Below are 24,244 nucleotides of genomic sequence, written 5' to 3'. Positions count from 1 at the left end.
CAGACATTCAACGAAGAAGTGGTACCAATTCTATAGACACTATTCCACAAGATAGAGAAAGAGGGCATCCTCCCTAAATCACTCTGTGAAGCCAGTATCATCCTAATACCAAAACCAGGGAATGACATAACAAAAGAGAAAACTACAGACCAACATCTCTGATGAACATAGATGCAAAAATCCTCAATCAAATACTAGTGAACTGAATCCAACAGCATATCAAAAAGATAATCCACCATAATCAAGTGGGATGCAGGGATGATTTAACATACCCAAGTCAATAAATGTGATACACCACATAAACAGAATTAAAAACAAAACCACATGATCATCTCAATAGCTGCAGAAAAAGCATTTGACAAAATCCAGCATCCCTTTATGATTAAAACTCTCATCAACAAAACTGGCATACCTTAAGGTAATAAAACCACATACAACAAACCCACAGCCAACATTATACTGAAAGGAGAAAAGTAGAAAGCATTCTCCTTGAGAACTGGAACAAGAGAAGGATGCCCACTTTCACCACTTCTATTCAACATAGTACTGGAAGTCCTAGCCAGAGCAATCAGACAAAAGGAGGAAATACTTTAAAACATCTTTTATTAGCATGTGGTTATATATGGTTATTATTTATTCATTAAAATGAGAACTGGGAGCACCCCCACTGTAAAAAAAAAAAAAAAAAAAAAGGAAGAAATAAAGGGCATTCAAATCGGTAAAAAGGTGGTCAAACTGTCACTCTTTGCTGATGATATGATCGTATACCTAGAAAGCCCTAAAGACTCATCCAAAAAGCTCCTAGAACTGGTAATTAAATTCAGCAAAGTTTCAGAATGCAAAATTAATATACACAAATAAGTAGCTCTGCTGTACACCAGCAGCAACCAAGCTGAGAATCAAATCAAGAACTCAACCCCTTTCAAAATAGAAAAAAAAAAAAAAAAAACTTGGGTATGTGCCTAAGATTTTGGGTAACAGTAATGTGTCATTGTAGGTTCGTTAAATGTAACAAGTGTTATACTCTGGTGGAGGATGTTGATAATCAGGGAAGCTGGAAGGGAGGGGTGATATATGGGAACTCCCTGAACTTTCTCTGCTTAACTTTTCTGTGAACCTGAAACTTCTCTAGAAAGATAAATTCTATCAGAAACATGAACAAAAAAGAACAGGGAATGAGAGAGGGAGATTTTTTACAAGAATGTATAGAGGTGCTACAAAGGATGACTAGATGGGAACTTTTAGATTCTGGAAGGGCACAGCAGTGCAGCAAAGCTTTCATATGGATATGAGCTGTCATGCACATGGCTCCTATCTGAAAATCTAGTTCTTCTGGAATCCGGGTCTGCTGGCCAACATCTCAGCAGTTTTCACCCCTGCAGACTTAATTAGGCTTCCTCTTCCTTATGTGCCCTCCCTGAATATGGCATTTTGAAAGCCCAGTGTTGCCCAGGGGCCATCTCCTTTGGGTTTATGAGAGACCTGCATTCTCCCTGGCTCAGTTCTCTCAGGCTCTCCAGAGCTCAGGACCTCTGAGAAGAATGGAGCCCTCCTGGCTTCAGGAACTCATGGCGCACCCCTTCTTGCTGCTGATCCTCCTCTGCATGTCTCTGCTGCTGTTTCAGGTAGTCAGGTTGTACCAGAGGAAGAGATGGATGATCAGAGCCCTGCACCTGTTTCCTGCACCCCCTGCCCACTGGTTCTATGGCCATAAGGAGGTAAGAGGAGAAAATTGGTTGGGGAGGTTAAGGGACAGAAAGATGAGGTACTTAAAAAAAAAACAGCACAGACTGGCGGGGCATTATGTAATATGCAAAATGCTTTCACACCAATCTCATTGTGATTTTTACAAAAATTCTATGATATGGGGAGGAAAGATATTGTTATTCCTATTTTACAGATAAGAAAACTGAAGCCTAAAATAAAGATGCAACTTTCCTGTGCTACCCACCTCATAAATGACAGAAATGAAACTTGAACCCTGGTCTCCTGATTCAAGGCCAAGGTCTTTACTACTCTCAGGACTCTGGGTGTTCTACAGAGAAATAGAGCATGCCAATTGTTAACAGGAAATATACAAAGATGCTACAGCTTCTAATGAAGCTGGAAATAGGAAAACATTTAGCAAATTAGAAAGGAAAGTTGAAAGATGAGCAGCAACCACAAAGGAGTAAAAGGCATGTGAGACTTCGCTGCCTTGGAGGCAGATAAAACATGAGTGGGCATATCCAGAGCAAAGATGAGGTAGGGAATCAGCAGTTACTAAGGGTTTACCTTGTGCCAGGAATTTTATGTTTATAATTCCACTTAATTTTCATGGCAGCTTTGTGAAATATATTTGGTCTTCCTATTATACACCAGAGGAAATCATGGCCCTGATGACATAGATAATGAATAAGTGTCAGATTGGGATTTGAACTTAAATCTCCAAAGTTGACGCTGGAGTGAGAAGACCAATCACTCAGCAACAGGTCCTGAGCACTTGCCCTGGGCCAGGAAGATTCCGTGGAGGTGCTGGAGACACATGGAGAAGAAAACTTGCCTTCAGCAGATGTGAACCTGTCTGATGGGGTGGTGTCCAGAGACCCTCAATTTAGCACGTGGTCCATCTGAGGGAAAGGGGTCCTCCTGGGGTGACAACTTTTACTAACCAGTCTTGACTTATGTTATGACAGTTTTACCCAGTAAAGGAGTTTGAGGTGTATCATAAGCTGATGGAAAAATACCCATGTGCCGTTCCCTTGTGGGTTGGACCCTTTACGATGTTCTTCAGCGTCCACGACCCAGACTATGCCAAGATTCTCCTGAAAAGACAAGGTAAAAACCAAGAGGGGCTCACAGTACAGAGCAGCACCGAAGAGGGTCTCAGGGTGTCTGTAGCACTAGGGAAGGCCAGGTTGAAGTATGTTTAAGGGAAATCCATCATTCGATATGTTGAAGGGAAGATTCCATGTCCTCCTTGACATCATAGTCAGAACTCTACTGAGGGCTGTTGTAGAGGATTCTCTGATCCATTTCCAAGCAACCATCTCTCCCTACATCGCAAATTTTTTCTGATCCTTCCATCACATTTACTTACCTCAGACCCCCAGGACTACCACTTAGCACCACTGTGAACATACAGTGGGTTGGGGATGGAGAGGTGGTTTGCTTACAATTGGCTTAATGCCAGTGTTGCACAGAGGTGGGTGTTCCCCATAGATGCTTTGCCCACTAATGATGCCTGTCCTCTGGGAATGGCCAGTGCTAGGTGGAGGCTCTGGCAAGTGGACACCAGTTCTCCATCAGGTCCCTAGTGTGGGAATTCCATAGAATTGCAGAGCTGCTTCTTGGTCGTGGCAAGATGTGTGTAGGATTCTCCCACTGGGCTTTCCTCAACTGCCTGTTGGCATATAAGGCTGGCCTTTGCCTCACTCTCCCAGCTACCTACATGAGTCACTCAGTTATAAAATGCCCCCATACCTCTCTTCGTGCTTCTGCAAAATTTCAAGCAGCCTGTGGCTCTCTCATGTCACGGGGCACTCTGCCAGAATCACCATCTCAGCTTTCTTCCTGGTAATGGTGCAAGAAATGTCTGGGTATCCAGTTTCAAACTTTACTCTGCTCCCCTTTATGCTCTGCTCTCACCTTTGGACCTTTGCCCAAAAGGGATGAAAGAGGAAAGTGATTGTTTCTCCTTTGGAGTTATTTCCTCTTCTTTATCTACAAATTCTCTCTTCAGTGTGTTCTCTCCCTTGAGGAGGGAGCCTTCGTTTCCAGCTGTTTTTCTTTTTTTGTGGTTGGTTGGTTGTAAGGGCATCTGGGCAGGCCATACAGGGAAAGCCATCCTTCCTGTTCATATTTTCTTCAGTCCCTATTGTCTTCAACTCACAACTTTAGCTCCTTCCCAGAGAAGCCAAGAATTTCTCTCCCACTCTTGCTTTTTTTCTCTTACTGTTTTGTTTTCTTTTCCTTTGGTTTGTATTCCCTGCTGGTGCCTAAAAATTGCCTCCTCCTTAGAGAAAAGGATAATGTTATGCCTTGAAGTATGGTAACTGTACAGTTACATGAGAAAAGAGCAGAATAATATACAGAGTACGGGATGTCAAGTCATTTATCTCCTGCACATCAGTGCTTCTTTTTCAGTCCCGCTGCAGAAGCACAGTGGCCAAAAAAGGAGACCTGAGAATCCTGCTCTTATTATTTCTGGCCAGACCCACCCAGATCATCTTATCCCCAGCTTTTTATTTTGAAAATTTTCAACACTACAAGAGAAATTTTGAACACCCATTGTGCCCTTCTCTAGTGTCATTAATTGATATCATGTTCCCATATTTGCTTTTCTTTTAATTACATTCATTTTATTGTGGCAAAATATACATAACCTAAAAATTTACTATTTTAAATCACTTTTAAGTATACAGTTTAATGGCATTAAATACATTTACATTGTTGTGCAACTATGACCTCCATCCATCTTCAGAACTTCTTCATCTTCCCAAACTGAAACTCTCTACACATTAAACTTTAACTCCTCATTTTCCCCTCCCCCAGCCTCAGGCAACAACCATTCTACTTTCTGTCTTTTTAAATTTCCCTATTCTAGGTACCCCCATAAGTAGAACCATACAATATTGTCCTTTTGTAACTGGCTTATTTCATGTAGCATAATGTCCTCAAGGTTCATCCATGTTATAGCATGTATCAAAACGTCCTTTCTTTTTAAGGCTGAATTTCCACTGTACGTATATACCACATTTTGTTTATCCATTCCTCTGACAATGGACACTTGGATAACTTCTATCGGTTGGGTTTTGTGAATAATGCTGTCATGAACGTGCATGTACAAATATCTGTTTGGGTCCTTTCAGTTATTTTAAGTTGATACCAAAAAGTGGAATTACTGAGTTACATGATAATTCTACATATAATTTTTTGAAGAACAGTGATACCATTTTCCACAGTGGCTGCACCATTTCACATACCCACCAGCAATGCACAAGGGTTCCAATTTCTTCACATTCTCACCAACATTTGTTATTTTCTGGGGATTTAAAAAATAATAATAATAGCTACCCCAGCTGGGTGCAATGGTTCACACCTGTAATCCCAGCACTTTGGGAGGCCAAGGCAGGCAGATCACTTGAACCCAGGAGTTCAAGACCTGAGCAACATGGCAAAATCCCATCTCTATTTAAAAAAAAAATAGACCAGGTGCAGTGGCTCAAGCCTGTAATCCTAGCACTTTGGGAGGCCAAGTCAGGCAGATTACTTGAGGTCAGGAGTTCAAGACCAGCCTGGCCAACATGGTGAAACCCCGTCTCTACTAAAAAAAAAATACAAAAATTAGCCAGGCGTGGTGACACATGCCTGTAGTCCCAACTACTTGGGAGGTTGAGGCAGGAGAATTGCTTGAACCTGAGAGGCAGAGGTTGCAATGAGCTGAGATAGCACCACTGCACTCCAGCCTGGGCGACAGAGCAAGACTTTGTCTCAAGAAAAAAATAATATAAATATATCATATTATTTAAACTAATAATAGCTATCCTAATGGATGTGAAATGGTATCTTATCGTGGTTTTTATTTGCATTTCTCTAATGATTAATTATGTTGAACATCTTTTCATGTGCTTACTGGCCACTTACATATCATCTTCGGGGAAATGTCTGTTCAAGTCTGCTGCATCTTTTTCAATTGGTTCTTCAGTTTCTTTTGTTGTTGAGTTGCAGGAGTTCTTTATATCTTCTGGATATTAATCCCCATCAGATATATGATTTGTAAATGTCTTCTCCCATTCTGTTGATGTCCTTTTTACTCCGTTGGTAGTGTCCTTTGGTGAGCAAAAGTTTTTTATTTTATCAAGTCCAGTTTATCTATTTTTTCTTTCACTGCCTGTGCTTTTGGCATCGTATCCAAAAAGTTATTGGCAACTCATATGTCATGAAGTTTTCCAAATGTTTTTTTCCAGGAGTTTTATAGTTGTAGCTCTCACATTCAGTTCTTTGATTCATTTAGTGTTAATTTTGTATATGGTATAAAGTCTGCATTTGCTCATAGATGGATGGATAGATAGATAGATAGACAGATAGATAGATAGAGCCAAACAACTTTTTATGCATAAGTTTTTTCTGAGTTAATAGAGGTTAAAAAATAGTGATTTTCTACTTCTTCTCCATTTTTCAGCTTTCCCTATCTATAATGAGGAACTTTCCTCCTCTCCCCACCCCCATCTGCCTTTCTCTCACTGTCTCACTTTCTGTCTCTCTGTTTCTCTCTGTCTTTCTGCATATCAGCATGGATTCATGGATTGTTAAGAAATCAGTGTATTGAATTTCATTATCATCATTATGTTTTTCAATGGCCAAATTGTCCCAGATATGGAGAAGGAGACAAAGCAGAGAAGAGGCTGGTAGACATGGGCCCAGTCATTTAGAAGTTTGTAGGCTGAGGGATGGTGAGCATCAAAGGAGAGAAGTACTGTGAATATCTGTGTGTTTTGAAACATCACTCAGACAGCTGTGTGATGAATGGCTGGAGGGAATCAAGGCTGGAGACAAGGAATCAACCTTATCCTGCTGCACTGTCCAAGGGACAGATGATGGAGGCCTGGACAAAGGTAGAGGGGTGGAGATGGAAATAATTGTATGAATTCCAGAGATACTAAAAAATGTACCAATATTTTTGACATGGGGGTGTCAAGCTGTCAAGCAGTCCCTAAGCTGCTTAGCTGGTTCACTGCACATTCATAAATTCAGTCAGCAAAAAGCCAGTGGGCCTGAATGGATTTAGACTGTTTATTACTCATGGCATAATAGGTATCATGAGCTTCACATTAACATCAGCTCCACTATCTCCCTAAGTCCCATAGGGGCAATGCAGAGCAACTCAGGTTAGTACTGTGCACACCAGGGTCTGTATTACATTTGAGGAATTCTGACGCTACAAGATCCCGACCATATATAGTGGCTATTGCCAAAAATGCTCTTCCTCATCCCTAGAAATAGGCATTGTCTTTTATGTGTGTGTGGCAAAATACACATAACGTTTGCCATTTAACCATTTTAAAGATCCAATTCAGGGACACTAAGTATGTTCACAATGCTATCCACCTATCATCTCTGTTTTAGTTCCAGAATTTTTCATCACTTCAAACAGAAACCTCATACCCATTTTAAGCAGTTATTCCCCATTCCTCCCTTGCCCCAGTCACTGGCAACTACTAACCTGCATTTTTGTCTCTATGAATTTACTTATTCTGGATTTTTCATATAAATGGAATCACACAATATGTGACCCTTTACGTTTTGCTTTTTTCACATAGCATAATGTTTTCAAGATTTATACATTTTGTAGCATTGCTTCTTTTCATGAATTATATTCTACTGTATGAATATACCACATTTTGTTTATCCATTCATCTGCTAATAGACCTTTGAATTGTTTCAACTTTTGGCTATTATCAATAATGCTGATTTCATAAAAATGAAAAGCTTTTGTGTATCAAGGGCCACTAAAAGCAACCTGTGCCTCCTGGGTTCAAGTGATTCTCCTGCCTCAGTCTCCCAGGTAGGTGGCACTACAGGCGTGCACTACCAGGCCTGACTAATTTTGTATTTTTAGTAGAGATGGGGTTTCACCATGTTGGCCAGGCTGGTCTCAAACTACTGACAAGTAATCCACCCGTCTCAGCCTCCCAAAATGCTGAGATTACAGGCATGAGCCAACGCACCAGGCCCAGACCAATTTTATTTTAATTTGCATTTCTCTAATGACTGAATATCATCTTATTGTTTGCTGGCCCATTGATACTGAATATCATCTTATTTGTTTGCTGGCCCATTGTTTATCTTTGGAGATGTCTATTCAAGTCCTTTGCCCATGATTAATTGGGCTGTCTTTTTATTGTTCAGTTGTAATAGTTTTTAAATATATATAGTACACAAGTTTTTTTATCAGATATATGATTTGCAAACATTTTCTATTATTCTGTGGTTTGCCTTTTTACCCTTTTAATGGCCCTTGATACACAAAAGCTTTTCATTTTTATGAAATCTAACGTCTTTATTTTTCTTTTGTGGCCTGTGCTTTCACTATCATTTTTAAGAAACCATTGCCCAGTCCAAATTCATGAAGCCCCTCCCCTATTTTTTCTTCTAAGAGTTTTATAGTTTTGACTCTTATATATTAGGTCGTTAGTCCTTTTTTTGGGTGAGAGAAGCCTAAAGTAGGGGCGTTTGTTTATTTATTTATTTATCTTTTATTTTAGATTCAAGAGGTACATGTGCAGGCTTGTTACCTGGGTATACTGCATGATACTGTGAAGTTTGGGGTATAAATGATGCCATCACCCAGGTACTGAACACAGTACCCCACAGGTTTTCAATCCTTGACCCCTTTCCCTCCCCGACCCCAGTAGTCCAGAGTGTCTATTGTTGCCATCTTTGTGTCCATGAGTACTCAATGTCTAACTCCTACTTATAAGTGAGATCATGCAGTATTTGGTTTTCTGTTCCTACATTAATTCACTTAGGATAATGTCCTGCACCTGCATCCATGTTGCTGCAATGATGTGATTTCATTGTTTTTTTTTTCTTTGGTACGTTTTTAGTTAATTTTTGTATATAGTGTGAGATAAAAGTACACTTAATTATTGTGCCCATAGGTATTTAGTTTTCCCAACACCATTTGTTGAAGAGACCATTTTCCCCATTGAATCGTATTTGCATCCTTGTTGAAAATGAATTGACAACAGATGTATGGGTTTATTTTTGGACTCTGATATCTACACTTAATGCCAGTACCACTTACCACCACTGTGAACATTGACTCTATTGAGGGTTGTTGTAGAGGATTCTCTGATCCATTTCCAAGCAATTTTCTCTCTCTACATCGGAAATTTTTTCTGATCCTTCCATCACATCTACTTATCTCAAACCCCTAGGACTACCACTTAACTGTAAACATACCATGGGTTGGGGATGGAGAGGTGGTTTGCTTACAATTGGCTTAATGCCAGTGTTGCACGGAGGTGGGTGTTCCCCATAGATGCTTTACCCACTAATGATGCCTGTCCTCTGGGAATGGCCAGTGCCAGGTGGAGGCTCCGGCAAGTGGACACCAGCTCTCCATCAGGTCCCTAGTGTGGGAATTCCATGGAATTGCAGAGCTGCTTCTTGGCCGTAGCAAGATGTGTGTAGGATTCCCCTACTGGGCTTTCCTCAACTGCCTGTTGGCATATAAGGCTGGCCTTCCCCTCACTCTCCCAGCTACCTAGATGGCTCATTCAGTTATAAAATGCCTTCACACCTCTCTTCGTGCTTCTGCAAAATTTCAAGCAGCCTGTGGCTCTCTCATGTCACAGGGCACTCTGCCAGAATCACCACCTTTGCACCCTTGTTGAAAATGAATTGACAACAGATGTATGGGCTTATTTTTGGCACTCTGCCAGAATCACCACGTTTGCACCCTTGTTGAAAATGAATTGACAACAGATGTATGGGCTTATTTTTGGACTCCGATATCTACACTTAATGCCAGTACCACATTGTGTTGGTGACTATAGCTTTGCAGTAAGTTTGAAATCAAGATGTATGAGTTCTCCAGCTTTGTTGTGCTTTTTCAAGGTGGTTCTGACTGTTTTGTTTCCCCTGAAATATCATACAAATGTTAGAATTGGCTTTTCCATTTCTGCAAAGAAGGCCAATGTGATTTTCATAGGGATTCCATTGAATCTGTAGATCAATTTGGGGAGTGTTGTCATCTGCACAATATTGTCTTTCAATTTATTAACATGGATGTCCTTTTACTTAACGTACATTTTATTTAATTTCTTTCAGCAATGTTTTTTAGTTTTCAGAATACAAGTCTTTTGCTGCCTTTGTTAAATTTATTCTTAACTATTTTATCTTTTGATGCTATTATAGAGTTCTTAAAACTTTCTTTTCAGATTGTTCATTGCTAGTGTACAGAAATACAACTGATTTTTGTGTTTTGATTTTGTATCCTGCAAAGTTTCTGAATTTGTTTATTTGCTCTGACAGTTTTCTTGCAGACTTTTTAGGATTTTCTATATTTAAGATCATGTCATTTGTGAATACAGATAACTGTAGTTTTTTCCCCTCCAATTTGGATGCCTTTTTTTCTTTTCATTGTCCAATTGCTCTAGCCAGAACTTCTGTTACAGTGTTGGATGTAAGTTGTGAAAGCGGATGTCTCTGCCATGATCTTAGGGGGAAAGATTTCAGTCTTGCACCACTGAGTATAATACTAACTGTAAGTTTTTCATATCTGCCTTTTAGAATGTTGAGAAACTTTTTCTCTAATCCAAGTTTACTGTGTGTTTTTATCAAGAAAGGGTGTTGGATTTTGTCAAATATTCTTCCTGTAACAACTGAGATCATCATGTGGTTTTTTTCTCTTCCTTCTATTAAACTGCTCTTGAATTTCTGGAATAAATCCCACTCGGTCATTATGTAAAATTGCCTAATATCCTGCTGGACTCCGTTTGCTAGTATTTTTTAGGAACTTTTTATCTGTATTCATAAGGGGTATTGGCCTATACTTTTCTTTTTTTGTACTATTTTGTCTGGCTTAGGCATCAGGGTAATGCTGGCCTCATAGAAGGAGTTAGGAAGTGCTCCCTCTTCTGTTTTTTAGAAGAGTTTTAGAAGTATTGGCCTTAATTTATCTTTAAATATTTGGTAGAATTCACCAGCAAAGTGCTCTGGTCCTGTGCTTTTCTTTGTTGGGGATTTTTGATTGCTAGTTCATTCTCTTTACCTTACCAGCTATAGGTCCATTCAGATTTTCTACTTGTTCTTGAGTCAGTTTAGTAGTTTTTGTGCTTTCAAGAATTTGTCCATTTCATCTAGGTTACACAATTCGCCAGCATACAATTGTTCATAGTACCCTCTTTATTGACATTTAACATGGAAACATGACTTTTATTGACAGTTTAGGACCACAATAAACAGACAGTTTCACCAAACAGAAATAGGACAGTCTCAAGACAACAGAGTATAAAATTGTAGGAAAAGGGTTAATATTCTTCACCCTCATCCTCTCCCTCAGCACTATCTGTTCCAACCTCCTCATAATCCTTCTTAAGGGCAGCCATGTCTTCACAGGCCTCATAAAACTCTCCTTCCTCCATCCACTCATTCATATACCAGTGAACAAAGGCGAGCTTATCATACATCAGGTCAAACTCGTGGTCCAGGCAAGCCCAGGCCTCAGCAACTGCTGTGGTGTTGCTCAGCATGCACACAGCTCTCTATACCTTGACCAGGTCTCCACCAGGTACCTCACTGGGAGGCTAGTAATTACTACCAACCTTAAAGCCAATGGGATGCCAATCCACAAACTGGATGATAGGCTTGGTCTTGATGGTGGTGATGGCAGCATTGACATATTTGGGGACCATGTCCCCATGATACAACAGACAGCAAGCCATGTATTTACCATGGCAAGAGTCACCTTTCACTATCTGGTTAGCTGGCTAAAAGCAAGCATTGGTGATCTCTGCTACAGCAAGCTGTTCATGATAGGCTTTCTCAGCAGAGATGATGGGGGAATATGTGGCCAGAGGGAAGTGGATGCAGAGACAGGGCACCATTTTGGTCTAGACTTCTGTCAGATTAACTTTCAGGGCTCCATCAAATCTGAGGGAAGCAATGATGGAGGACACAATCTGGCTAATAAGGCAGTTAAGGCTAGTATAGGTTGGGCATTCAATATTGAGGTTTCTCAACAGATATCATAGATGGCCTCATTGTCTACCATGAAGGCACAATCAGAGTGCTACAGGGTGGTATGGGAGATGAAGATAGAGTTATACAACTATAGCTGTGGAAATATGGTGGGTTGGGTATGTGGGGAACTCCAACTTGGACGTCTTGCCACAATCAACAAAAAGAACACTCCACCAGCAGAGAAGTGAACCCAGAACAAGTCCCCTCACCAAAGCACTAAAAAACCAAGAAGTTCTGAAGACCTGTGCACTAGTCAACCAGCTTGCAAATTCAGTCCAAGATGAGGTCAATATAATCCCCTTGCCTATGCAATAGTGCCCTCAAGTATAGTTATAGGCAGCATCTTCCTTGCCTGTGATGAGCTGCCCAGAGTGGAAGAGCTGGCAGTAGGTGCCAGTATGAACTTTGTCAATGACTCTGGGTTCAACATCTACAAACACTGCCCTAGTCACATGGTTGGCAGCATCCGTCTCACTGAAGAAGGTATTGAAGGAGTCATTTCCTCCCACAATAGTCTTGTCTCTTGGCCTTGCCATCAGGCTAGAGGCCATGTTCCAGGCAGTAGAGATCCTAGCAGGAACTGCCAATCTGGACAGCAGCCTAGCCAATGTGGGGATGCACTCACATATGACAGGGACTTGTAAGGTTCTGCAAGGCTGAAGGAGGTGAAGGGACAGCAACAAGGATCTCCCATTAACAGACTACCATGGAGTCCAAGGAGTAGTCCATAGTGTCCTCTTATAATCCTTTTATTATTTGTAATAATAAGTTGGTAGTAATGTTCCCACTTTCATTTCTGATTGTAGTAACTTGATTCTTCTCACTTTTCTTCATAGTTAATCTAATTAAAGTTTTGTCAATTTTGTTAATCTTCTCAAATAAATAATTTTTTATTTGTTAATTTTTTTCTATTGTTTTTCCTGTTTTTATTTTATTTATCTCAGCTCTAATCTTTATCATTTCCTTCCTTCAGTAGCTTTGGGTTTCATTTGCCCTTCTTTTTCCAGTTCATTAAAGTGTACAATTAGGTTATTGATTTAAGGACTTTATTTTTTAATGAAGACATTTAAGCTATAAAAATCTCATTAAGCACTGCTTTTGCTGAATTCCATTACATTGGATATGTTGTTTTCATTTTCATTTGCCTCGAAATATTTTCTAATGTCTTTTATGATTTATTCCTTGTCCCTTTGGTTGTTTAAGAATGTCTTGTTTTATATTCATGTTTTGTGAATTTTCCTGTTTTACTTCTGATATTGATTTCTAGTTTTATTCTATTTATAGTTTTATCCTATGGAGAGATATTTTTGAATGATTTCAATCTTTTTAAATTTGTTGAGACTTTTTTTGTAACTTACAGTATGATCTATGCTGAAGAATGACCCATGTGCACTTGAGAAGAATGTGTAATCTGATGTTGTTAGGTGGAGCTTTTAGAACATGTCTGTTTGGCATAATTATAGTGTTGTTCAAGTTCTCTGTTTCCTTATTAATTTTTTGTATCATTGTTCTGTCCATTATTGAAAGGGATGTAGTGAATTCTCCAATTATAATTTTAGAACTGTCTATTTCTCCCTTCAATGCTGTCAGCTTTTGCCTCATATACTGTGGGATTCTATTGTTAGGTATATATTTATATATTATAACTGTTATATCTTCTTGATGGATTGACCCCTTAACAATATATAATGTCTTTGTGTCACAATATTTTAAAGTATATTTAACTGATAATCATCCAGCTCTCTTTTCCTTACTGTCTGCATAGAATACCTTTTCTACCCTTTTACTTTAAACCTCTTTGTTTCTTCAGATCTAAAGTGAGTCTCTTATAAGCAGCATATTAATGGATCCCATTCTTTTAGTCCATTCTGCCAGTCTCTGACTTTTAGTTGAACAGTTTAATCCATTTACATTTAAAATAATTACTGATAAGGAAGGACTTATTTCTAACATTTCACTGTTTGTTTTTTATATGTCTTATATCTTTTTTTTTAGAGATAGGGTCTTGCTCTGTCACCTAGGGTAGGGTGCAGTGGTGCCATCATAGCTCACCGCATCCTCTAGCTCCTGGGCTTAAGTAATCCTCCCACTTCAACCTCCTGAGCAGTTGGGACTATAGGCCTGCACCAGTATGGCTGGCTAATTTTTTCTTTTGTATAGACAAGGGTCTCACTATGTTGTTCAGGCTGGTCTCAAACTCCTGGCTTCAAACAATGCTTCCCCCTCAGTCTCCCAAAGTGCTGAGACTACAGATGTAACCCACTGTGCTCAGCCTGTCATATATATTTTATGTTCCTCACTTCCTCCATTACTGCCTACTGTGGTGTTTAATTGATTTTTGGTTTTTTGTATGGTAACATTTTTATGTTACTCTTCTCATTTCCTTTTCTGTATATTTTCAGTTACTTTCATAGTGATTAATGTGGGATTAAAATTAATATCTTAAAGTTATATCAACTTGGTTTGAATTAATACAAATTTAGCTCAATAGTATCCAAAAATTCTGCTCCTATACATCTCCATCTCTATATATTGTTATTGTCACAGATTGCATCTTGATACATTGTGTGTCCATAACATAGATTTATAACTATGGTTTTATGCATGTGTATGTATACCATGTAAACAAAAAGAGGAGTTAAAAACTAAAGATACAATAATACTGACTTTTATGTTTACCTATGTAGTTACCCTTCCCAGTGTTCATTTTTTTTTTAACATGGCTCTGAGTTACTGCTTAGTGATCTTTCATTCCAGCCTGAAAGGCCCTCTTTAGCATTTCTTGTGGGGTAGGTCTATTACAAACAACCCGTCTCAGCTTTTGTTTATCAGGGAATGTCATAATTTCTCTTTCATTCTTGAAGGATCATTTTGCTAAATATGTAATTCCTAGTTGGCTTTTTTTCCTTTCAGCACTTTGAATATATCATCTCACTACCTTCTGAACTCCATTGTTTCTGATTAGAAATAGGCTGTTAATTTTATTGAAGATCTCTCATATGTGATGAGTCACCTTCTCTCTTGCTGCTTTCCAGATTTTCTCTTTGTCTTTGGCTTTCAACAAATTGATTCTAATGTGGCTCAGGGTGAATCTCTTTGAATTTATCCTGCTTGTAGTTCATTGAGCTTCTTTTTCTGTAGATTCATGTCTTTCCTCAAATTTTGGAAATTTTCAACCATTATGTCTTCAACTTAGTTTTCTCTCTTTGTTCTTCTGGGACTCCAATTATGCATATGTTAATATGCTTGATGGTGTCCCACAGGTCTCTTAGGACCATTCATTTTTTCATTCTGTTTTGTATTTCTGCTCCTCAGATTCAACAATCTCAATTGACCTATCTCTAACTTTGCTAATTCTTTCTCTGCCTGCTCAAATCAACTGTTGAAACCTTATAAACTTTTTTTTCAGTTACTGTATACTCCAGTTCCAGAACTTTATTTGTTTCTCTTTACAACTTCTATGTCTTTGTTAATATTCTCTATTTGTTCATACATGAGTATTTTGGTTTTGTTTCATCTTTGGCCATGGTTTATTGCAAGTCTTTGAGCATATTGAAGACAGTTGATTTAAAGTTGTCTAGTAAGTCCAACATCTATGCTTCCTCAATAACAGTTTCTTTTCATTTCTTTTTCCTGTGCATAGGCCATCCATACTTCCTTGTTTCTTTTACATGATTTGTAATTTTTTGTTTAAAACTGAACATTTTAAATGTTATGTGAGAAAAAAAGGAATAAAAGAAAAAAGGTATAAAAGAAAATAAAAATACTCTCCAGGTCTTTCCTGGTTGGTTCTGTGTTTGGGCACACCTTTAGCATTTAATCGGGGCATTTACAAGTTTGCCTTAGCTTTCTCTTTCTTCTTGCACTTTGTGTAAGGACTAGTCAAAGTTGAAAGCCTGTGGTCTTATCAGGTCTTTTCCAAGCATGCATCCTACCCTGGGTATGTGTAGGTTCCCTGTTATATGTGAGAACTTTTTAAAGCATTGATTCCAAAAAAAATTCTCATTCCCAGCTTTTCCTTCTAGATTTTGGTGTGTTTATTATTGCCTCAATTGTTCTTTTTTGTCCCAGGAAGCAGTGCTAGTTCCTTTGCCTCTCAATGTTTTTGAGGAACACTTCCCTGCCCTTAGAGAATTCTGAGTTAGGTAAAACATAGGAAAGCCCCTGTCCTTCAGAAAACCATCACAGAGGTCAAAACAAACAAAATTCCATGAGAACAAAGACCGCTCTGCTTTCTCTGGGATCCAGGAATCAGAACCCACTGAGAATACAGGCTGCCATCTTCAAGATTGCCATGGCAGTGGAGATGGATGTGGGGCAAGGCTAAATTGCAATGCCAATCTTTTCTATCCTTTTTCAGTGGCCTTTCTTCTGATTAAGTGTGCACTTGGTTGCTGTAAACAATTAACTGTCTTCCAGAATTCTGCTAAAGTTGACTATAACAGTTTTTGCCAGATAATTTTTGTTTTTGATTTGGGAAGGGATGGCCCTGGACAGTTCCTATTCCACCATTTTTGCTGATATCATCCCTAGACATTATTTTTTAGGACTCTGGAATATCTAGAGTAGAAAAGCTCATGCTTATTAGCCTTAAATGTACACATACATACATTCTTTCCAAAATCCTTAACAATTCTATCAATCTCTTTTACCCATTTCTGAAGAAATGCCAGAATTATCTTCCAACAAGTAGATTAGGAGGATGAGAAAGAGGAATTAGTTAAGAAGGGATCCCAACTTTTGGTAGGGAAAATAGGGAATATAGTTGTGCCTCTAAGTGGATAGAGGAAGAGGAGGCTATCTGGTAGTGAAGGGATACATCAGGTTTGGATTTTCTGGGGTCCTGAGGTGTCTGTGTGGTACACAAAGGGAAATGTCTAGAGGGCAGTGGTTTTATATTGAAGTCTATGGACAGAGAGAGAGAGATAGAGAGAGAATACACTAGGGACTGAGAGAGTGAATGCCATAAGATATCTTCTTACCCTTAGAACCCAAGGTATTTTACAGGTTCATTTCACCTGGACTTTTGCAGAAAGTGAATATCCTGTTAACAACCCTCTCTTTTCCTAGATGTTCATATGTTTTCTCCCCCATTTCTATTTCCCTGTCTTTATCCCACATAAAGATGTTGATGGAATGAATAAAGGACACTAATTCTTGTTTTCCCAAAACTGTAAAACCAAGGTTATGTCCTTTCTTCTGATTCATTTATATACATCTTTCTCAAACAAATCCAACAAGGGTAAAATCTACAATTTATCTCAAAGTCATGTTCCTGTGTCTAGCTTTACATGTCTATGTGAAAAGGAACTGGAGCTTTAAAATGTTGTCAGAGAGTTCCCCAACAAAAACAAATGTATTTTTTCAACTTATGTTGAAAGAAAATTGGCCGGGCACGGTGGCTCATGCTTGTAATCCCAGCACTTTGGGAGGCCGAGGCGGGCGGATCACGAGGTCAGGAGATCGAGACCACGGTGAAACCCTGTCTCTACTAAAAATACAAAAAAATTAGCCGGGCGTGGTGGCGGGCGCCTGTGGTCCCAGCTACTCAGAGAGGCTGAGGCAGGAGAATGGCGTGAACCCGGGAGGCGGAACTTGCAGTGAGCCGAGATTGCGCCACTGCACTCCAGCCTGGGCGACAGAGCGAGACTCCATCTCAAAAAAAAAAAAAAAAAAAAAAAAAGAAAGAAAGAAAATTATACTGTGAAAATTATACAAAGGAAATTATACTCTGTTTTCCACTGCTATTGACCTCGTAGCACCAAGTGCTGTGGAGAAAGAATAAACAAACAAGTTCTCATTCTAATTCTGTGGCTTCCCTGGGACTCTCGGGACTGAAGAACTAGCCTCCAACCACCTTGCACACTAGCTATTTGTGTTACCCACAAGGAATATGGAAACATACAAAAATTTCCTCTCATTTTAACTTGTGATTTTCACTTAATGCCATCTTTTGCCTCCTTTGTTCTGTTTTACAGATCCCAAAAGTGCTGTTAGCCACAAAATCCTTGAATCCTGGGTTGGTATGTGTATTAGTCCATTCTCATACTGCTATAAAGACATACCTGAGACTGGGTAACTTATAATGAAAAGAGGTTTAACTGACTCATGGTTCTATTGGCTGTACAGGCTTCTGCTTCTTGGGAGGCTGCAGGAAACTTACAGTTGTGGTGGAAGGCAAAGGAAAAGCAGGCACACCTTCACGTGGCCACCAGGAGTAGGGGTGGAGTGTTACATACTTTTAAACAAGCAGATCTAGGGAGAATTCTATCACAAGAACAGTAAGGGGAAAATCCACCCCCATGACTCAGTCACCTTCCACCAGGCCTCTCCTCCAACACTGAGGATTACAATTTGACATAAGATTCAGGTGGAGGCACAGAGCCAAACCATATCAGTATGTATGTCTGATCCTTTCTCATCCAAGCCTGGTGGAGGTGGAGGTGGAGGTGGGGGGAGAAATTACTTTCCTGATAGACACTAAATGCTTCTGTCTCCCTCACCTTACCACAACCTACACTTGCTTTTGCTTCAGAAACCTGAGCTCAATCTCGCCTTGTCCTTCATAGCTTCTCCTCTTATTCTACCTGTTTGGGACTGGTCCTTTATTTCTGGTGTAACTAGGGGTAGGGTGGAGGAATAAGAAGGGGACTGGGGGTTGTATGCTCTCTTCCTCACACCAACTGATGTCATTATCCCAGGTGGTCCCCACTTGAGGATCAGGGAAAGAGAAGGAGAGTCCCTCAGCCTGCTAACATGGACCTTATTGAGAATGGTGCCCTGGAAAAGGTTGCCATTGTGAAAGTTGCTTAAGATCATTCTCTCTCCTTTTCCCTCCACACTTCCCCTCCCTTTTCCGGGCAACCAGCCTGTGCAGCTAAGCGAGTTCACACCAGAAGATTCAGGATCAGGGTAGTAGCCCCAGATCCCTGGATCAAATGTACATGGGCACCTTCTCTCCCTCTCCTTAGATTTTCCACCCTACAGAGAATTTAAAATATTATTCACCACAAATTTCATTATCAGTTTTCCACAATCCAATTACCCCTGGAAAATCTTGCTCTTGAGGATCCCTTTGAAAGAACCCACTCTCCTAAACTAAGTCTTTTATGAACTCAGTGGAGATCTCAAACCCACTTGTCCAGCAGGAATGATAAAGAAAACCCCTTTAGTCCTCCATCATTGATCCTCAGCCTGAAGAGGAGCACAAAAGTGATGGAAAGAAAGCAGCACCTCTGCTTCAGCCTGGAACTTTGTGCCACTCTAAGGCAATATTTCTCAAAGTGTGGACCTGAACTAGCTGGGACCCTTGTCATAACTCAAAAGTCCTTGATTCTACTTCAACACCTAGGAATTATTGGCTCTGAAGGATTAAGCCAAAGAATCTGCCTCTAGAAAGCACCTCAGGTTATTCTCACCCACCCTAAATTTGAACTCTTATCAAGAGGCTGATGAATCTGACCATCAAATAGAATAGGATGGACCTTTTTTTTCAGTTCATTGTATAAACAAATTTTCTGATTTGGACTTAATTCCCAAAAGGTTAGGTCTACTCCTGCTCATTCACTCTTTCAGAGCTCTGTCCACTCTAGCTTCTCTCCAGTGTCATAGATAGGGAATTGCTCCCTGCCTGCCTAGTCTTTCTTCACTTACCTGGCCTGTGATAGAAACAGTTGCCCCTCTCATTTCATAAGGTCGAGGACTTGTGACCCTGGATGGTTCTAAATGGAAAAAGCACCGCCAGATTGTGAAACCTGGCTTCAACATCAGCATTCTGAAAATATTCATCACCATGATGTCTGAGAGTGTTCGGATGATGCTGGTAAGAGGAGAAGAGAGCATTCCTACCTGGTCTCTGAAGTGAGGTGCTGCCAGCCATATGGCGTGGGAGACTCTGAGTTCCCTCAGAACCATGTTCACAGCAGTTTATATGGGGTTATTTGATGTTTAGACCATGACTATCATCATCAGGGCAAGGACCCTGTCTTGTATACCCAACACTTCTCACAGGGATGGACTCAGGGTAGGTGCTCAATGAGAAGTAGCTGAATGAATGAGTGAGTGAGTCCAGTAGACTCACTACATTTGGAGAACACTAGGTAGAAGAGCAAAGACACCCATAGGAGTAGCCATGCCAACATAGAGAAGTGTATCATGTTCAGGAGGTCAAGTCAGGAAAGACTTCCTAAGAAAGGTGACAGGAGCTGAGTCTTGGAGAATGGGCAGGATTTCTAGAGATGGGGACTCGGAGAAAAGACTGCCTTGTGGTCAAGGAGAAAATGGAGCTTTAGCTTTGGCTGAGGCAGAAGAGGGTGCAGAGATTTCACAAGACAATCTAGAACCCATAGAGAAGACACAGTTGTATGTCTCCACACCTGTCCTCTTGGAGTTTGGATGGCAAAGACATGCCAGGTGGTTTTGAGCACACCTAAGGTCTGTTTCAGGGGTCCTGAATGAGGTGATTGTGACAACTCAAAGACTAAGTTTCTAAGATCCCAGGCACTGAGTAAAGCAATTCTACACACAAGATCTCAATCCTAGTCACAAAGACTTCTTAATGATACAGGGGCTCAGAGACATGGGTTCCCCTAACACATCACCTTGGATTCATACTGGCCCCATACTTTCCAGTGTGCCGTGCTGTTATCCTTTATGACCCTTGTCACCATGCCCACGTCCCACTCCAAAATAAAAATCAAAGCAAAACATATAAATACAGTGACTGCAAATACTTTTTAAGCACTTACTATGCATCAGGCTTATTATATCCTTTTATACTACTACAGTCTTACAATTTTGCTGTATTATCTCCATTTTGCTAGTAAGGATATTGAGATGCAGAGATTAAGCAGTTTGTTCAAGGTCACAGGGCAGGCCAGGTGCAGTGGCTCATGCCTGTAATCCCAGCATTTTGGGAGGCCAAGGTGGGTGGATGGCTTGAGTCCAGGAGTTCAAGACCAGCCTGGCCAACATGGCCCAACCCCATCTCTACTAAAAATACAAGTTCATAAGGCAGATTAGAGGAAGACTTGGGTTCAAACTCAAGCCTCCTTGAGTCGGAAGTGTGTACCCTGAACTGATGCACCTCTCTTCGAGTCTAAGGCTTCTTCCTGATGATGCCTCCTTCAGCCCGCTCCAACCAGTGCCTCTCCTTGCAATGCCCTTACCAACATCCAAACAGACACCATCCCCATTATCACCTACCTCTTGCTCTTTCTCTACTCTTCTTGGCTCCATGACAATTGCAATCTTTCAGAGCATCTGATTTTAATAACGTGTTTGGAAAAAAGCTTTCAAATTGAATTAATTAATTAATTCACATTACAGAGTTAATAACAGCTTAACAGTGTATAAATATTTATATTGAAATGGAGAACTTCATCTCAATAAACATTTGGCTTTTGACAAAGTGAAATTTTATGGGATATTGTCAGGTATGTCCAAGGGGGTAAATACATCTGGATTCTAATGTATAGTTGAGGGTTTTCTGTCTTGACTCTTAACTGCAAACTCTTTGAGAACAAGAACTATGTCTAATTCCTCTCCAAATTCTCAATGGATCTGGGACAAAACTTGTCAAGTACTAAATATTTTAAGGGATCTTTTCCTAGAATCAAAAACCTCTGTTTATTTATGCTCTCTACAGATGTTTTTGAATTCTTGTTTATTTTTTATTCCATGTTTTGTCAGCTTAGTTTTTCCATGATAAAAGTCATATAAATTGTACTAATGAAACTTGAAAAAGAGAAAAAAAGCTATTTCCCCACCCTTACAAAGTCACAAATAGCATCTAAGGCACAGTATCATTTTCAGTACTGACAAGGTGTTTTATTTTATATGGTTGTCATAAGAAGGCAAATTCATTTTGTACACTTTATATTTTCAAACCCCAACAAGCTCTAAAAGGGACATAAAATAACTTAGAAATTGGGAAAAGATGGGCATGTGTATGATCATGATATTCATCTCCTGCCCCAGAACAAATGGGAGGAACACATTGCCCAAAACTCATGTCTGGAGCTCTTTCAACATGTCTCCCTGATGACGCTGGACAGCATCATGAAGTGTGCCTTCAGCCACCAGAGCAGCATCCAGCTGGACAGGTCAGTGACAAAAGGAAGGCACTTGTTCATCAATAACTGTGTCACCCACTAACATGTTGTTCCATCCTCCCTATTCCAGTACCCTGGACTCATACCTGAAAGCAGTGTTCAACCTTAGCAAAATCTCCTACCAGCGCGTGAACAATTTTCTACATCACAACGACCTGGTTTTCAAATTCAGCTCTCAAGGCCAAATCTTTTCTAAATTTAACCAAGAGCTTCATCAGTTCACAGGTTAGTCCTGGGATTTACATGGCCAGAGTCCACTATGAGACATCTCATTGTCTGAGACATAGACTCTGGTTATGGCTGCCTCTACTATGGACATATGGCATGGTCATCATTCAGAAATGCTAATTCATACCTCTTAAATGAATGTGCTACATAAATGCTATGTAGACGGTATTACATTATTGAGTATATATAGCTGCATTTTAATGTTTGGCGTTAGAACTAATACAACAAGCAAAACATCTGTCTATTTTGCTTCATTTCTTATGGAGCAGCTTCAGATGTGAAGAAAAGTAAAAGTGAAAGGAAATACATTTCTGTAGGGAGACAGAGCAGGACATCTGAGCAAGTACTGAACGTGAGTGGGTACTGCCTACTACGCACAGTTTATCAAACAACACAGCACACCACTGAGTATTCCTTTTGCATGGGTTTTTGGGGACTTAGGACATAGATAACTTTGAGGGACCATAAATCTACCTATGACAATAGCCATTTACAATTGGAATATATTTCTGATTTATCATTTTATCTTGATAAAATCGGTCTCTTTTTCTCTAATAGTGCTTCTAGTCTTAAGATCTACTCTATCTGATACCAGTATGATAACCTCTGCTTTCCTTTGGTTAGTATTTTGATAGTGTATTATTCCATACTCTTTTTTTTCCATTTCTGTGCCCTTATATTTGCGGTTTATGTCTTTTTTTCTTTTTCTTTTCCTTTTTTTATTATTATACTTTAAGTTCTAGGATACATGTGCACAACGTGCAAGTTTGTTACATATGTACACATGTGCCATGTTGATGTGTTGCACCCATTAACTCGTCATTTACATTAGGTATATCTCCTAATGCTATCCCTCCCCCGTCCCCCCACCCCACGACAGGCCCCAGTGTGTGATGTTCCCCTTCCTGTGTCCAAGTGTTCTCATTATTCAATTCCCACCTATGAGTGAGAACATGCGGTGTCTGGTTTTTTGTCCTTGCGATAGTTTGCTGAGAATGATGGCTTCCAGCTTCATCCATGTCCCTACAAAGGACATGAGCTCATCCTTTTTTATGGCTGCACAGTATTACATGGTGTATATGTGCCACATTTTCTTAATCCAGTCTATCATTGTTGGACATTTGGCTTGGTTCCAAGTCTTTCTATTGTGAATAGTGCCACAGTAAACACACGTGTGCATGTGTCTTTATAGCAGCATGATTTATAATCCTTTGGGTATATACCCAGTAATGGGATGGCTAGGTCAAATGGTATCTCTAGTTCTAGATCCTTGAGGAATCACTACTGTCTTCCACAATGGATGAACTAGTTTACAGTCCCACCAATAGTGTAAAAGTGTTCCTATTTCTCCACATCCTCTCCAGCACCTGTTGTTTCCTGACTTTTTCATGATGGCCATTCTAACTGGTGTGAGATGGTATCTCATTGTGGTTTTGATCTGCATTTCTCTGATGGCCAGTGATGATGAGAATTTTTTCATGTGTCTGTTGGCTGCATAAATGTCTTCTTTTGAGAAGTGTCTGTTCATATCCTTTGCCCACTTTTTGATGGGGTTGTTTGTTTTTTTCTTGTAAATCTGTTTGGGTTCTTTGTAGATTCTGGATATTAGCCCTTTGTCGGATGAGGAGATTGCAAAAATTTTCTCCCATTCTGTAGGTTGCCTGTTCACTCTGATGGTGGCTTCTTTTGCTGTGCAGAAGCTCTTTAGTTTAATAAGATCCCATTTGTCAATTTTGGCTTTTGTTGCCATTGCTTTTGGTGTTTTAGACATGAAGTCCTTGCCCATGCCTATGTCCTGAATGGTATTGCCTAGGTTTTCTTCTAGGGTTTTTATGGTTTTATGTCTAACATTTAAGTCTTTAATCCATCTTGAAATAATTTTTGTATAAGGTGTAAGGAAGGGATCCAGTTTCAGCTTTCTGCATATGGCTAGCCAGTTTTCCTAGCACCATTTATTAAATAGGGAATCCTTTCCCCATTTCTTGTTTTCATCAGGTTTGTCAAAGATCAGATGGTTGTAGATGTGTGGTATTATTTCTGAGGGCTCTGTTCTGTTCCATTGATCTATATCTCTGTTTTGGTACCAGTACCATGCTGTTTTGGTTACTGTAGCCTTGTAGTATAGTTTGAAGTCAGGTAGCATGATGCCTCCAGCTTTGTTCTTTTGGCTTAGG

General features: G+C 39.8%; 1 protein-coding gene and 1 pseudogene across 1 annotated transcript in view; one reads left to right on the top strand and one right to left on the bottom strand.

Moving 5' to 3' along the window:
• The first annotated feature begins 1,280 nt into the window (after positions 1-1,280).
• LOC116473119 (cytochrome P450 4Z1) overlaps positions 1,281-24,244 on the top strand; it is a 56,938-nt gene continuing 33,974 nt past the window's right edge. Inside the window, exons 1-6 of the mRNA XM_032160760.2 lie at positions 1,281-1,718; positions 2,676-2,817; positions 17,709-17,753; positions 19,425-19,552; positions 21,709-21,833; positions 21,913-22,067. Coding sequence (XP_032016651.1) covers positions 1,542-1,718; positions 2,676-2,817; positions 17,709-17,753; positions 19,425-19,552; positions 21,709-21,833; positions 21,913-22,067 — 772 coding nt within the window. The 5' untranslated portion in view covers positions 1,281-1,541. The remainder of the gene's footprint in view (positions 1,719-2,675; positions 2,818-17,708; positions 17,754-19,424; positions 19,553-21,708; positions 21,834-21,912; positions 22,068-24,244) is intronic.
• LOC116473120 (tubulin alpha chain-like) lies at positions 11,019-11,751 on the bottom strand (annotated as a pseudogene).

This window comes from Hylobates moloch, unplaced genomic scaffold (genome assembly GCF_009828535.3).
Source record: "Hylobates moloch isolate HMO894 unplaced genomic scaffold, HMol_V3 SCAFFOLD_8, whole genome shotgun sequence".
Taxonomy (NCBI): Eukaryota; Metazoa; Chordata; class Mammalia; order Primates; family Hylobatidae; genus Hylobates; species Hylobates moloch.
The sequence above is the reverse complement of the archived record's forward strand: the minus strand, read 5'-3'. Positions and strand labels throughout refer to the sequence as shown.